General features: G+C 34.8%; 1 protein-coding gene across 1 annotated transcript; it reads left to right on the top strand.

The window, feature by feature from the left end:
- Window positions 1-12,565: 12,565 nt before the first annotated feature.
- On the top strand, window positions 12,566-13,938 carry LOC145682863 (uncharacterized). The gene is made up of 2 exons (XM_081754229.1): window positions 12,566-12,892; window positions 13,390-13,938. Exons 1-2 carry the CDS (start codon window positions 12,566-12,568, stop codon window positions 13,936-13,938), a joined length of 876 nt encoding a protein of 291 aa, XP_081610355.1.
- The last annotated feature ends 1,522 nt before the right edge of the window (window positions 13,939-15,460 follow it).

Below are 15,460 nucleotides of genomic sequence, written 5' to 3'. Positions count from 1 at the left end.
CGCCGCTTTTGAATTTTCTGGTCTGCAACAGTGATACTGCCCGAAGCCCGAATGAAGAAGGTGTGCCTTTCCCTGTTTTCTGCTTGTGTGTAGTGTCCTTCTATCAACTGATGAGAAGGAACAGAGACGTGAACCAGTGTAACTGAACGAGAACAGGTCTGAAATACTATCAACCACATGAACAAAATGGGAGTATTTAGGGCTATTTATTTCCCCCGCTTGCTGCGCCATATAATGGATCGATGGAAAAGTTTTCATGAAACCTTACATTGTTTGAGAAGTAGAATCCAAATCTGCAATCAAAAATTGTAATTTCTATTTGAAATTTCAAAGTTGACCCCACTCCATCCCCCAGGGGGTGGGTCTAGAGTGCGAGTTTGGTTTCATCAGATGTTTTTAATATTACTAAACACGTGTCTTTTGATTTTTTGATCCGAAGTTCAGTTCTCGTGTTAATCCACCATGTCCAGACTTATGATACATTCTTTCTCTCTCTCTCTCTCTCTAATGCCGCTGCTTCCTAATTATTACTGCTCTCTAATTAATTGAGACTGTATTTATGTTTTTCAATTACTAATTGTTTCTTAATTTGTTTTTCAACTAATTAAAGTTATTTGCTTTCTCATTGTTAAAACATGCCATACACCACTAATAAACTCGGTACTCCGTTTTGGTGGCACTCCTTTCGAAATGTTTACGTGTAAACAGTTTTAAAAATACCGGAAACCAGAGCCGTAACTATACCGGCACCCGGTACAGTCACTTTACAAAGACTTTTCTTTTTATTTTCATAAGAAAAGCATCTTTTGTAATTATGCTACGCTGAATTTTTATTAAGCATTACAACAACCAAAAGCGATCATTATGTATTCTTTTAAAAATAAGAGCTGCTTTCAGAGGTTTATTTTGAAATTTTTGTTAAACTTGACAATACTCCCTATCGTTCTATACAAATCCACTTGGAGAACAGTTATGCAAACTTACATTACAAATATTTACAATATCTCATACTATCGATAAGAAGTGAAATTTGAGTACATTAGAAACTATGTGCTTTTAAAATGAGTTATAGCCAGTCGTTCTTTCAGAAAAAAATGTTCCTGGTGGGTCACACTTAGTATTCCGGAGGGCACTGCTGGTACTATTCTATTAAATACGTAGACGTATAATTAAGAACCCTGGTTTGAGAAGCATTTTGTTGATTCCTGACAAGTGATTTTGCAGGCAAGTTTGTAGGTACTGTATAAAAATTAGTTGATTAAACTTGATTCCTTTGGTCCCTGTAGCCCCTGGAAATAATAGTACCCAGGCCCACGGAAAAAGAGAATTCCCCTGTAACCCTATGTCCCAGATAACAATTGATAATGATATTAAAACTTATGGCTCCTATGTCCACAGGTAACCCTTGTTTTTGTTTAACTCGTATTATTTATAATAATACTCTTTGTTAAAGTGGTATCTGTCTCTGTATGAAAACTTTTCATAATTATCTCGTAATAATGTATTCAAATAGAACAGATATGCTGTGATCATAATAAAATTCCTCTGGAAGCTCGTTTTAAAATTTGATTGTGATCCCCAAAAATTGGGAGGAAGTAAACTTGATTCACTCGTTACTTTTTTATTTGTTCGCTTCATGTTGAAACCTTTTGTTGATGGTACATATACAGAACAATGTCTTCGCACGTCGTTCTCTGCTGAAGTTAGGAGACTAACTGATGGTTTCGGGGGCTTTTGTACGGATGGATGAACGGAAGTGAAAGTTGGTTGCGTAAGATATTCACCTTAGTACTACGTGATATTACAAAATTCCGAGGGCATAGAAGTTTAGAACCGCAGTGAGTAAACATCAGCTACTACAGACAATTAATAGAAAAGAAGATTGAAGTGCGAAGGGTGAACACGTGTTTATCTTCTGAGTGCGAAAATACTTTAAATACAGGTTATAAGAGAAAAATATATAAAGATACATCATGCAGTGCTATGAGAAAAAGGATCATTTGAATTGTAATATTAAAGCATCATCATCTGATTCTGAATTAGAAATACACGAGTCATCATCAAATGAAGAATTTGATACTGACGTAATAGAATCACCAGTGCTAAAAGTTTCAGAAACTCCACCGTCATCTCCAATTGTATTATAAAGGACATTGAGATTTTGGAGTTGAGACAGTATTTATATTAGTCAAAAAGTGGATCGTAAATTTATAAAGAAGGCTATTGAAAAATGAGATTTCAACGAGACATTAATATGCGATGGTTATAGAAAAGAATTATATCATGGTTAGGCTCATTATTGTGTGAGTTTAGCCCCCAAGTCATTGGAAACCTGGAGTATTATAGCAAATCCTATGTAGAAGAAGCTGATTTTACCTCTATGCCAACACACATATTGGAATATTAACAAGAGGAAAATTCTATGCAAATTATGTGAAATTATTAAATGATATACACTGTAATAACTACTGTAAACACTTGCAATAACTAGACGTTTTATTACGAAAAGAGAGTTGGAAATCGGACATTTGAATAGTTTTAGTGTTTCATGTGTGTTATGTACTGCTGAAAATAATGTGAATTATGTATTAAAAATATAAAAGTATACATACGTAATAATAATCCAATTTGTATAGATGGAATGCAAATTAAATATTATTCACGATTGTATACATCTTTTGAATACTCGAATATTTGCAGCCAAGTATGAAACCCTTAGTGAACATTTTGAAGTCTTTAAACGAGAACATACTGAAATCTCATTTATTTGATTTATTCGTAATCTTGTGATCTTTAAAAAATACAGAATTTTTGGAAAAATATACCGTTTTTCATTCAGCGTACAAATGAACTTTCACCAAGTTTAAATCAATATATTATTGAAATTTAAGGTTTAAGACGTCTGTTAACGAATTTATTCGTGCGTTTTGTGTAACCTCATGTAACTATACAGTAAATTTTCATTGCTTGGGAAAAGCTCCATTTGAATAGAAATTATTATTATTAGGTTGCCAAAATAAATTGATTAGTAATCATTAGATTTACACGTTTTGAAGTAGGATAGCAAAACCGGATATACTGTATCATTTATACGGAACCATATATATCAATTATGTGCAAAGAATTCAAAATTCTAGTGTAAAGTTTTACAGAAATCTGTTTTGATTAAGAGAATTTTTGCATTAGATAATGTTATTGATTTAGAAACAAAACATTGTCCTTCATTAAATGTATTGTGTGGACACACAGTTAATGGATATTGTTCTTATCACACAAATACTATAAAAAATCAGAATGTGCATATCGTAATGCCAAACTGTTGAATCATTGATGGAAATATGAAAGATCAACAGCATTAACTAATGCATTATCAAGATTGTAATGCTTTTCCTTAAGAATTGAAAATACAATTCAAGTATGTAATAAAAAAATATTGTAAATTTATAAAAATTGTACTTATAATAAAAATGTATATATTAAAAACAAAAAAGCGTATTGTAAATATATATAATAAAAATAAAAATGTGTTTTCCTTTTCAAAACTTTGTTTACATGTTTATTATCGATATCATCATTATTTTTCAATTTTTGTTAAACATTTTAAACACTTTTGAAATGACTGAGTACGAATAATATGATTCAAAAAGAACAAAAAATATATCCGCACAATATGAGAGCAATATCAGTGATGGTACATATTAAACTAGTAGTAGTATTATTCCAAGTAGCAGTAACAGTAGTAATAATAATGACGGGCAAAATTTGAGAAATATTAACTTCGAAGCAGAAAAAGGTTTCTTGAGTTTCATTTTACGTCCATGCAATTGCCTTCAGGCGTGTGGGTAATGAGAGGAATATTGATAACCCAGAAGCCTTAATTTAAGAACAAGAGATCAGGATACATGGGTCCTTAGAGCAGAAGTTGTTTGCGAGATGGGGGTATTTAACGTTAAAACTAAGGAACGCAGTAATTTTACAAATGTTGATGTTTTCCAATATTGAAAGGGCAGAATCACATTGCAATTTATGAGTTGCATGAAAAAATGACCGGGAATATATAGTTCGTTAACGAGTTCAGCATGAAAAAAATAAGATGTGTTGGCCATTTTGATCCTACTCGAACATTAAAAGCTATCTCAATAAGCGGAACTTTTGTTATTATTGTTTGGAAGGCCGCATAAACAAAAGTGTGAAACTCACTGTTCTTATTGCGACCATACTCACGAAGGTGATTATACTGATAAGAAAATTAAATGCAATATATTCAACGGAGAGTTTCCTGACTGTGTATAGTTTGAGAATCATGTGAAGCGTAATAAAGGAAGTAGATCTGTGATAATGTTAAGGTCTGCATTGATTGCGATGTCACCTTTGAAAGCAGGCTTCGAAAATATTTAGTTCGGAGACGAAATCCTGTACATACTAATAAGTTTATGTACATAAAGCATAAAGCATAAAGACTATAAAGACTATGTTGAAGGCACCGAATGCGTGAGGTGAGACGGAACACAAATTTGTGCCCATGTGTTGTCAACACCTCTCTCTCAACTGTAAAGGGAAACATATGGATGAGCCTTGTAAAACATGTGGTGATAATGTTGTTAATCGTTGGCTCTGTCTTAAGACAGTGACAGCATTTATTAACCATGTGCTAATAGAGCGTCCCGTCTTTAGCAAGATAACAGCCATTGTTTATATTAGTAGTAATTACAATGGACTATAAACCTTAGAAATCTAATAGAATAGTAATATATCATTCCTAATGCACTTATCCAGGGTCAGAAAAATGTTAATATTAACATTATCAGTCGTATTTCTTCAGATATTCTTTTCTTTACCTTGGTGTGAAACTATCAAAATTACCCAAAACTTTAGGCATTAGTTAAAATTTATAGATTGGAGATTTCTCATATTTGTTTGATGTAAAAGAAAATAAAAATTATATTCGTCCCCATCCCGCGCTTGAATTTTACGACCCGGAGTCAAGTTCAACTGAATATAAACGACGATTATAAGTCTGGCACAAAGATCGTGCACTAAGTGCCGAGCAGTTTTGCCTCGAAAAGGAAAGTATCTCTTATAGTGAAAATGACGTTAGAATTCTAGCAGAAGAAATCATCAAATTTAGCGACGTTATTCAAGAGAAAACGAATGGTTTAGAATGTTCCATTGCTGCATCCAACATTGCAAGTCTTGAAATGCGTACATATCGTACCTTGTACTTACCTGAACATACTATTCCATAATAGGCGCGATGGGTTTGTATTGTAAAACAAAGTATATTACAAAAGCTATGCAATAGCTTATGTATACGGAAGAGCAATTAAGAATAGAAATAAAACATAATAGGGGAGGTTGGGAAAAGTCTATTGGTACGTACAAGGTCGATGGATGGCACTAAGGACTCAACGCTGTTTGTTGCAAGAGGTGTTTTCCTTTTAACAGTGACGTCATGATGTAGAATGCCCATGGCTTGTAGGAAACGATGGAAAAAAGGCACGAGCAAACAATGAAATGTCGTTAGTACCTGAAAAGTATAGGTATAAACTTATACGAAATATGTGAGTGTTCCTGGGTTAACAAGATTATGACGATAAGGAAGAATTGTTCTGAAGATTATTCCCAAGCATTATTCCCAAGAATTGTTACAAAATGAAGTGTTTCATTCTTACCTCAATTGTGAGTCATGATGTCGTAAATTATTTAGATATTACGAGCCTTAATCTCTGGGTTATGTCTGTAAACCAATACCGGTTAACTCACCTAAGATACATACGGGTCGGACTTTCCAGAATTGCAAACTATTCACGGTGTAGTGAAACGCAACATATTACCTCCAAAAGACCTTTATTTTCCGACCGTGCCGTACGTCGCGGCAGGCTGATTACTTTTCGTTCTTTGCCGTACATATATGGAGGAAAAAACACTAAGGATTATATCCATTTTTACGCTGTGTGTGCTCTCAAAGGGACATTTTGTACTTCAGAGTTACAAGTTGCTCCTCAAAATGGTGCACGAAATATGGGAGCTCGAGCACATGGTTCCAGAAGAAAGGAATTCAGGTGGTTTGTTCGGAGCTTATGTGAATTAATTCCTTCAGATGAAGCAGGAAGCTCCTGGTTTTCCGCCTTTTTGTAAAACAGAAGAAGACAAACAAAGATTCATCGAGGAATATTATGCCCATAAAGGCATACAGTTGAATTATGATAACCCGGGATTGAGGCAATGCGCAAAGCTATACATAAATTCATTATACGGTAAATGCGGTGCGCACTGATATTTCATATAGTTTAGTCGTTTGAGATGAACTAACGTTTCTTAGGTATTTATCGAAGGCACGTTATGAAATACAGTGTCGTCCGAATTAAAGGGGCAGACTACTAAATATTTTTGAAAAACCAATATTTTTTCTTTTGCTTGTTTTTCGTAACTGGAAAGAGGTAATAAAACGTAACTTACCAAAATAATAGATGATGTTATGGGCCATGAGGGAATTTCCTGACTATATTGAAGGAACCAGCAATGTCTAAAATAGTCCTACTTAGTCCTTTTACATGTTAGATATCTTCTTCTGAATCTTAGTTTCATTTTCGGTGATTTACAAAAACAAGCAGAAGAAGCGCTAACACTGATCTGTAGCAGTGATGGGTTTTGGAGGCAAAAAGCTTAATGTTGCACGTTGTCAATCCTGTTTGTACCTTCGTATGGCGTTCTTCAACACGTGAAGCGTTCATATCAGAGCATAATGACAAATCGATTTCATAGATATAGTAAAGCTCTTCTCGGTGCATTTCTACCTTGGTATGCAGTTTCGTTAAATTTTTATATGTTCTGCTTTGCCTGCCTGTCTGTTTCTTAGCTAATTTTGAAGACCGATTGTATGAAACACGAAAAGTAATCTTTTCTAAATAAAAAAATGTTATGATAATTTTTCATAGTCAGGTTTTTCCTCGAATATTTCCTTTTTATTTCTTCCTGTTGATTTTTGCTTTCTTTTTGTATATCACAAATTTAAGAAATCACGATTTAGTCTTATGGTAAGTGTCCCAGTTCGAAACGGAAAATTTCGCCCCGCATGATCTTTTAATAGTATTTCGATTTTGTTATGCAAACTTTTGCATTGGTATATAATGAATATCTTCAAAGGTAATTGTTTGAACTTTTCCGTATTCAGTATCAGAGTATGTTGCTTTTGTATCACCTAAATTTGATATTGTATAATTGTATTTTAAAAATGTATAGAATAACATTGTAAAAATACTTTGTTGCATAAATAAAAATTAGATATAGGTATCCAATATCTACGTATTGTTGTTTGAATCCGCGATGTTCTTTCACAAGATTCGGTTTTTCAGTAAAACCTAATTGTAAAGCTAATGTAGGTGCCAATGTAACAGATTCTACACGTTCATCACATTCTACATGTACAATATTTGATGCACTAAATTTTACAAATCTTGATACTGTGTTTAATTTATCTATGACATTATGAACGGTTGTATAATATCAAATAACCACTTTACCTTTCATTATCTCTGCATTTTGCATGTTACATTAAAATTTGTAAGATATAATATTTTAATTTTCGGTAACGTCATAATATGTTCATGGAATATGCACTTCACTTAAGACTACGTGACAATCAGATTTTGATAATCGTATACCATTTTTAGTTGGTTAGTAAAATATGTTGGACTATTTTTCTGATATTCATTTGTACTGTGTTTTGAAACAAATGTAATATAAAATCTTGATACTCTGAATATTTCTCAACTGCATTCGTTTTATTACTTCTTCCCCTTCCGTACATGCTGTCGGCAAAGTGAAACCGAAAAAGTACTTCATGCTCAAAAAGGAGCTCCTCATTTAAATTTAATACACGTTCAATTGAGGTAAGGACGTTTCCAGCAGAGAAATAGCCTCCTCTTCTCCATGGAATATACACAGGTTGTTGGTTGTACCGTTACTGCTATTTATGTATAGCGCGATATAATACATGGTTCTCGCGCTGGATAACACATGTTCCAACGAAAACTCATTAAGCTTTCAATATAGGCCCCTGGGTTATCAATACTTCTCTTATTACCCGCAGGTCTGAAGGTAATTTCAGGGAGGTAAGATGAAACTTACTAAACCATTTTTTGCTTTCTCTAACCAATCCGAAGTTACTATTTCTCTAAATTTGCCCGTCATTATTATTATTGCTACTACTGCTACTTCTATTACTACTACTAAAACTACTACAACTAGTATCACTTGTACTATTACTATTATTGCTCCCATGTCCAAACAATGTTGGAACAGAATGTATGACGGACCAGGCAGAGGTTCAGATAGGTTTGCACAGCCATGATTATCCGGTACACAATGCTGAGGACGGGGTTTTATACAGGATTTTGTCTTTGGACCTCTTGCGTGGGTGCAGCCACAGCGTCGCCCACATTTTTAACCAATCTCCTCATTTCATCTTCAACGGAATTGAGATTACTAATCCCAACTAAATCATCGTAAATACTAAATATTCATTAGTTAACTCATTTAAATTATTTCTTTATTTATGATTTTCCTGAGGGGCCACGACCAAGGTGGATTTTCATGAATTGAAGCATTGTTCCGGTACGAACGGTCTCCCAAAAAAAAAGTGGCAATTCTGTATATATTACTCTGTCTACCTGACCTTCCAAACAAGATAATAATTACGTAAGCTTTTTCTGAGTCTGATCATAACTTCAATATGTACGTAAAAATCCGTGAACAAACAGATCTAAAATGTCACCACTGGATACACAGTGCTGCACAAGTGATATATCATATCCTTTAAAACTCGAAGTACGCGAAGCAGCGCGTCACACCTCTCCTATCACCATTGTCCAAGCCTTTGCATCTTCATTTTCCCTTTGCAGACCATAAAAACTCTCGGGTAATTGCTCAGGCCGCACAGCAGCTATTGAATATAGAATTCATTCAAAAGTTTCAAGTCTTCACTTCCGTAGAAGAAATTCATCTAAAACAAACTAGATAAAAAAAAACTATCAGAGAATCTGATTTATGAAGTTAACTTTTAATTTTATTGGAAAAAATAGACTAATCACTTATTTTCAAGCGAATTTAAATATTGTGTAAAACGAAGGATAAATCACTTATTTTTAAGCTTAAGTTAAATACCAATAATATAAAAGATAAAGAGAACGTTGAAATTACTTTATGAAAAATGATTAAAATTTGAAAACAAAATCTCCCTCTGTTCAATAAGACCGGTTGAAAAGAAGCCAAGTAACATTAGAATATGTATGGTTTCTTTTTTTTAAAAAAAATCAGTAACTATGAGAAATTTAAAATACACACCTCCTAGTCTCCCTTATTATCTCCTAAATTTGTAAAAGAAAAAGATGACGGGCCCACGTGAGTAGTCATGCCGCTCAAAAATAAGTAAAATTTTTGTCTCTCCTTAAAAATTAGCGTTCTTTTTAAATAGTGCTGGTCCCACTAATGTTTCGGCAGAGATTACCTCACTGTAATATGATAATAATTGATCTCAATAAAAATTTTATATCCTTTAAAATTATATATATATATCTATATATACTTAAAGGCAACTGGCAAAGGAAATTTTTATTTGAGCCTTTACGTATGACGGCGTACAAGGAAGTGATACCAAAACCGGATAAATATGCTATTATATTACCTCGTATTATACATGCCGACAGGACATATATAATTAAGGCCGATACCGGCGTGTTTGAAAATCATTTAATGTTTGTATATTTCATTTTTATAGCATTATTATCTTCTTTTGCTTTTGCTTACGTCATAGCAGAACTTATTTTTGTCAGATAGATGGCAGTGTTGTTGGTCAAGTCAATCATGAACTATCTGATGTAGTTCCTTGTGTTTAATATGCATTACAAGATACATTAAACTTTAACATTCATGGTAATACGCCAGTGTTGTGTTATATCTATTTTGTGACTCTTTCAAAGGCAGAAGTTAGTTTTATGTGTATTTGTAGAAGTGGTGAAAATACTTGTAAGTTAGTGCAGTTTAAATACAAATTTCATCACAGCCTTATTCACTTTATTATCAATCACCGTCTATGGTAAATAAAACAATATTTTCTGTGCAAGCAGCAGATGGTCCTCCAATATATTGGTCCACCAGGCCGGGATAATTTAGTGAAAGAAAAACTGTGTTATAGGCTCAATTTAAGTCACAAGTCAGATATGTTGTTATCAGCTCAGACAGTTGGTATCTTACTTTGATATCATGCATGAATGTCATGCTTTCATTCGTTATCGCAAAATAACAGGATTGCCAACTCCAAGTTAAAATTTACTGTGTGTGTAACTTTATTTTGTTTCATTTGCTTCTATTATTTTGTTTATTTTAATTGTAAGTAGTTGGCATCATGGCTGAATTGTCTCAGCTTGTAAAACAAAGAGCAGTTTACAAAGGTCAGTTAACACGAATATGCTCGTTTGTCAATCAATTTACAGTGAGAAATATAGTATTGAAACAGTTAACACTCGCCTAGAACAGATGCAAACTGTGTGGTCTAAATTAGAATTTATTTTAATGACATTGAGTTACTATCAGGTGATAGTGAACAGGAAGATGTGCGTGCAGCTATTGAAGAAACTTATTTCGATGTAAATCTCGCATGCAAGCTATCATTAATGCACATAATACTACCGAACCTAAGGATCCGAAATGTAGTTCACGTATCACATCCAGTGTAAAGTTACCGACGATTGATTTACCAGTATTTCACGGTGATTACACAAAATGGATACCATTTAGGGACACCTTTCTTTCATTGATTCACAATAATTATGATATATCAGCTATTCAAAAATATCAATACTTACGTGCTTCACTTCGTAATGAAGCATTAAACCTTATCCAAAGCTTATCAATTACTGAAGCTAATTACTCTATAGCTTGGGAACAATTAAATGAAAGGTATGATAATAAAAGGTTATTAGCTGCATTTCATGTTAATGAAATTCTTCACATTAGTTCAGTAACGAAAGAAAATGTTCACGAGTTGCGTAATTTCTTGAATACAGCTATGACGTCAGTGTCAGCGCTTAATGCATTTGTTGAAAATGTTAATCTGAGTGACGTAATATTAGTACAATATTTCTTAGGTAATCTTGATCAGGAAACTAGGAGAGCATTTGAGTTACAGTGCAAGGGTTCAGATTTTAGTGGTGTTAGTGAGTTATTTAATTTTCTAGAACATAGGCTTCAAGCGCTCGAGAAAGCTAAACCGTTACCAAATGAAAGTAATAAACAGACCAAATTATCTGTTAGTGTTAAAAAGCATAGTGACAAGCATTCATCTGTGTTCAAATCTTATTTAGCCACCGTTAAGACTGATAGTAAATTTTGTGAAGCTGGAAAACATCCTCTGTTTACTTGTGGGTTATTCAAAGGTGCTCCAATTAATCAGAAGTATAAATATTTGCGTAAAAAAACATTTAATTTAACTGTTTGCGTAGTGAAGATCATAATTAATCTCAGTGCAAGTCTGGAACATGTAGACAGTGCAATGCTAAACATGTCACCTTGCTTCATACAGAAAGAATTGTATCGAAGGGTGACGAAGCGTCAGTACATACTCAGCATTTAAAAATTACCAGCAGTGGTATGGTGTCTCCAGCTACCGAAATTTCATCCCCTAGCAATAGTTAGGGTACACCTCAAGCATCGTATTGTTCGGTCAAGCAACAGAGTTCGTCACAGACTTTACTTGCTACGGCAATTGTGAAGGTGAAGGACAGTGCGGGAAATTGGGTCGACTGTCGGGCACTTTTAGATGCAGCTCCCCAAACGAGTTTTATTACTGAAGATTTTGTTCAGCGTCATCGTTTGAAGAAAATCAAACATCACGTGCCAATTCAAGGAGTAAATAACTCAACATCAGCAACAAAGGTTTGTGTCAACATTCAAATGAAGTCAACAATAAATGACTTCACCATTCAAGTTACGTTTTCGGTTCTTCCAAACATAACTAACTTGATGCCAACGGAAAAGATTTATTGCAAGACCCAAGCTTTAATACACCTTCAAAAATAGATATTTTGTTAGGGTGTGATGTATTTTTAACATTCTAAAACTAGAAACAAGGACTAGACTTGACTCTTATCCAGTACTTCAAAACACTGAACTAGGATTTGTGATAGCAGGGAAAATTCCCAGTACACAAGCCAGTAACTCAGCGTTAACGTTCTTCATCAGATCCGAAGACAATCGCAGCCAACAACTTTAGCGTTTTTGGGAATTGGAGGAATTCCATACGAAGTTATTATCCCCTGAAGAAGTAGCTTGTGAACAGCATTTCAAGAATAACACTACTCGTGACTTAAGCGGACGTTATGTGGTTCGTCTCCCGTTAAAGAAGGACAAGGCCACGCTTGGTGATTCATTACAGATAGCTCTCACACTGTTTCGTCAACTTGAACGCAAATTGAATCGTGAACCTCAACTGAAACAGGACTACATAGCTTTTATGGATGAGTATGAACAATTAGGACATATACATAATATTGGTACGTTAAGTGAAATGGCTAAGGACAGTGCAGTTAGATACTTCATACCTCATCATTGTGTATTTAAGGATTCAAGCACAACTAAATTACGTGTTGTATTTGATGGATCTTGCCCCTCTACAAGTGGAGAATCACTGAATAGCATACAAATGGTAGGTCCTACAGTACAAGAAGATTTGGTTTCCATTGTACTTCGATTTCGTACTCATCAAGTGGCTCTTGTTGCTGATATTGCTAAAATCTTTCGGGCAGTAGCTATGCATCCAAATGATCAACCTCTTCAATCCATTTTATGGAGGAAATCTAATCATGATCCCATATTCGTTTACAGTCTTGATACAGTAACATAAGGATTATCTTCAAGTTCGTTTCTTGCTACAAGGTTCTTGCGGCAGTTATCACAAGAGGAAGCAGTTAACTTTCCCAGTGCTCGTAAAGCACTAGAACGTGATTTCTATATTGACGATTATGTAGGGGGATCTGATAGTGTTCAAGGTGCACTTCAGATGTATAGTGACGTGACAAGGTTACTACAAAGAGGAGGATTCGTTTTGAGGAAATGGTGCGCCAATTACGTCACCGTGTTAAACTCCATTCCTGAAACGTTAAAAGAAACTCAGAGACTTATTCACTTTCACACGGAAGGTATCAAGACGTTAAGAATTTCATGGAATCCCACCTTTGACACATTTTCCATTAATGTTAGCTTAGTTAACACGAGTGAGAATCCTTCATCCCAACGAACTACGAAACGCAGTGTTGCCAGTATAATTGCAAAAATATTTAACCCTGCTGGATGGTTGTCTCCAGTAGTTATTAAGTATAAATTACTTTTCAGCAATTATGGTTACTAAACATAGAATGGGACGATCTTCTTCCCATGGAATTAACTTATCAGTGGAACAAACTTTATTTGCAACTGCCATTGCTCAGTGATGTGCAAATTCCAAGATTTGTATTAGTGCCAGGAAACGTTAAAGAAATTCAAATCCATGGTTTTGCAGATTCCTCAGAAAAGGCTTATGGTTGTTGTGTATATGTTAGATCTACTAATACTAACGGATCCACTGTCAGTCATTTGTTATGTTCAAAGTCAAAGGTTGCACCTATTAAAAGGACTACTTTGCCAAGATTAGAGTTATGTGCTGCAGTTCTTCTTGCGAAACTTATAAACAAAACTTTAGCGACATTGAGACCAACAGTATCTAGCATTCATCTGTGGACAGATTCTCAAATAGTGTTAGCTAGGCTAGCATTGCCAGCCCATCGTTGGAAACCGTTTGTAGCAAACCGTGTATCACAAATTCAGGAACTTACACACCTAAGCGATTGGAAACATGTTCTATCGCGAGATAATCCTGCAGATCTCATTTCGAAACTCACTTGACTGTTAAGAGTCATAGCATTATGTAAAAGATTTATTCACAACGCAAGAAATCACAAAAAACAAACACTGTGGATCACTCTTAGCGTCTGATATTCAAGATGCTACACAGACCTGTGTTAGGATGACACAACAGTCATACTTTTCACAAGATATCAAGGATCTTCAACGTGAGAAGCAAGTTTCTAGGCAGAGTTCGTTAGGAACATTGCATCCTTTTTTAGAGAAGGAAAATATTGTTCGAGTAAGTGGTAGATTAGAAAATAGTGATCTTGAATTCAATAATAAGCATCAAATAATTTTACATCCTAAAAGCCATTTCACTCGTCTTTTAATTTAACACGATCATAGAAGATTAATGCACGCAGGTCCTCAATTACTTATGTCTTCAATTCGAGAAAGATATTGGATTCCTAAAATCCGACAAACTATAAAGCATGTAATACATCATTGCAATACATGCTACAGTTTTAAGGTCTCAGTAGCACAATTAATGGGACAATTACCATTCACACGAGTGCGTCCGAGTAAGGCATTTACCCATATTGGAGTTGACTATGCTGGTCCTTTCCACATTAAATTGGGCTCTTCAAGAAGCAAGAACACAAGAAAATGCTACGTCGCAGTTTTCACATGTTTGTCTACAAGAGCCATTCACTTGCAATTAGTTACTGATCTCACATCAGAGGCTTTCATAGCAGCACTTCGTCGATTCAAATCCAGAAGAGAAAAATGCGTGACAATCATCAGTGACAATGCCACTACATTTCAGGGAGCGAAAACTGAGCTCAGGGAATTATACCTTCTATTCCAAGGAAAGGGATTCAGCGACAGGATTCAGGCTTTTGCAGCAGAGGAAAATTTCTAATGGGAGTTTTCACCTCCGTGCAGTCCTTCATTTGGTGAAGTATGGGAGAGTGCCGTCAAATCTATGAAGTACCATCTTCGAAGAGTAGCTGGCAATGCCGTTTTAACATACGAAGAATTCTTAACGCTTCTCTGTCAGATAGAAGTTTGTCTTAATTCTCACCCTCTCATAGCTTTACCAGATTCTACGAGACTTTCAGTTATCTTACTCCTGGCCATTTTTTAGTTGATGGCCCTATTAGAACTTTTCCTGAACAAGATTTAACTAGTGCTGCTGAAAATCGCTTGAGTCATTAGCAAAGAATCCAGAGGTACCAACAGCATATTTGGAAGAAATGGTCAGAAGATTATCTTCATAGTCTACAGCAGCGTCAAAAATGAACATCAGTTCAACCCAATATTAAACCTGGAACGCTCGTCCTGTTGAAAGAAGACAACTTACCTCCACTTTCTTGGAAGTTAGGAATTGTTGAAGAAATATTTCCAGGCAAGGATGGATTAGTGCTTGTAGTATTAGTTCGTAATAAAACTGGGACTTATAAGAGGTCATTATCAAAGTTAGTTCCTCTTTAGAATGAAGACACTGTGAACAGTTAATTTTCTTTTATAATTCATGCTTGGTTGGATACTTTGTATTCCAAAGGGGGGGAGTATGTTT

This window comes from Thermobia domestica, chromosome 4 (assembly GCF_964235325.1).
Source record: "Thermobia domestica chromosome 4, izTheDome1.hap1.1, whole genome shotgun sequence".
Lineage (NCBI taxonomy): Eukaryota > Metazoa > Arthropoda > Insecta > Zygentoma > Lepismatidae > Thermobia > Thermobia domestica.
Note: the sequence above shows the minus strand (reverse complement) of the source record. Positions and strands in the feature narration are given on the sequence as shown.

Bases quoted from the DNA above. Each gene is read 5' to 3' on its own strand.
- LOC145682863 (XM_081754229.1), top strand. From the start codon at position 12,566: ATGGCTAAGGACAGTGCAGTTAGATACTTCATACCTCATCATTGTGTA. The intron at 12,893-13,389 runs GTAACATAAGGA...ATTACTTTTCAG, and splicing joins TCGTTTACAGTCTTGATACA to CAATTATGGTTACTAAACAT.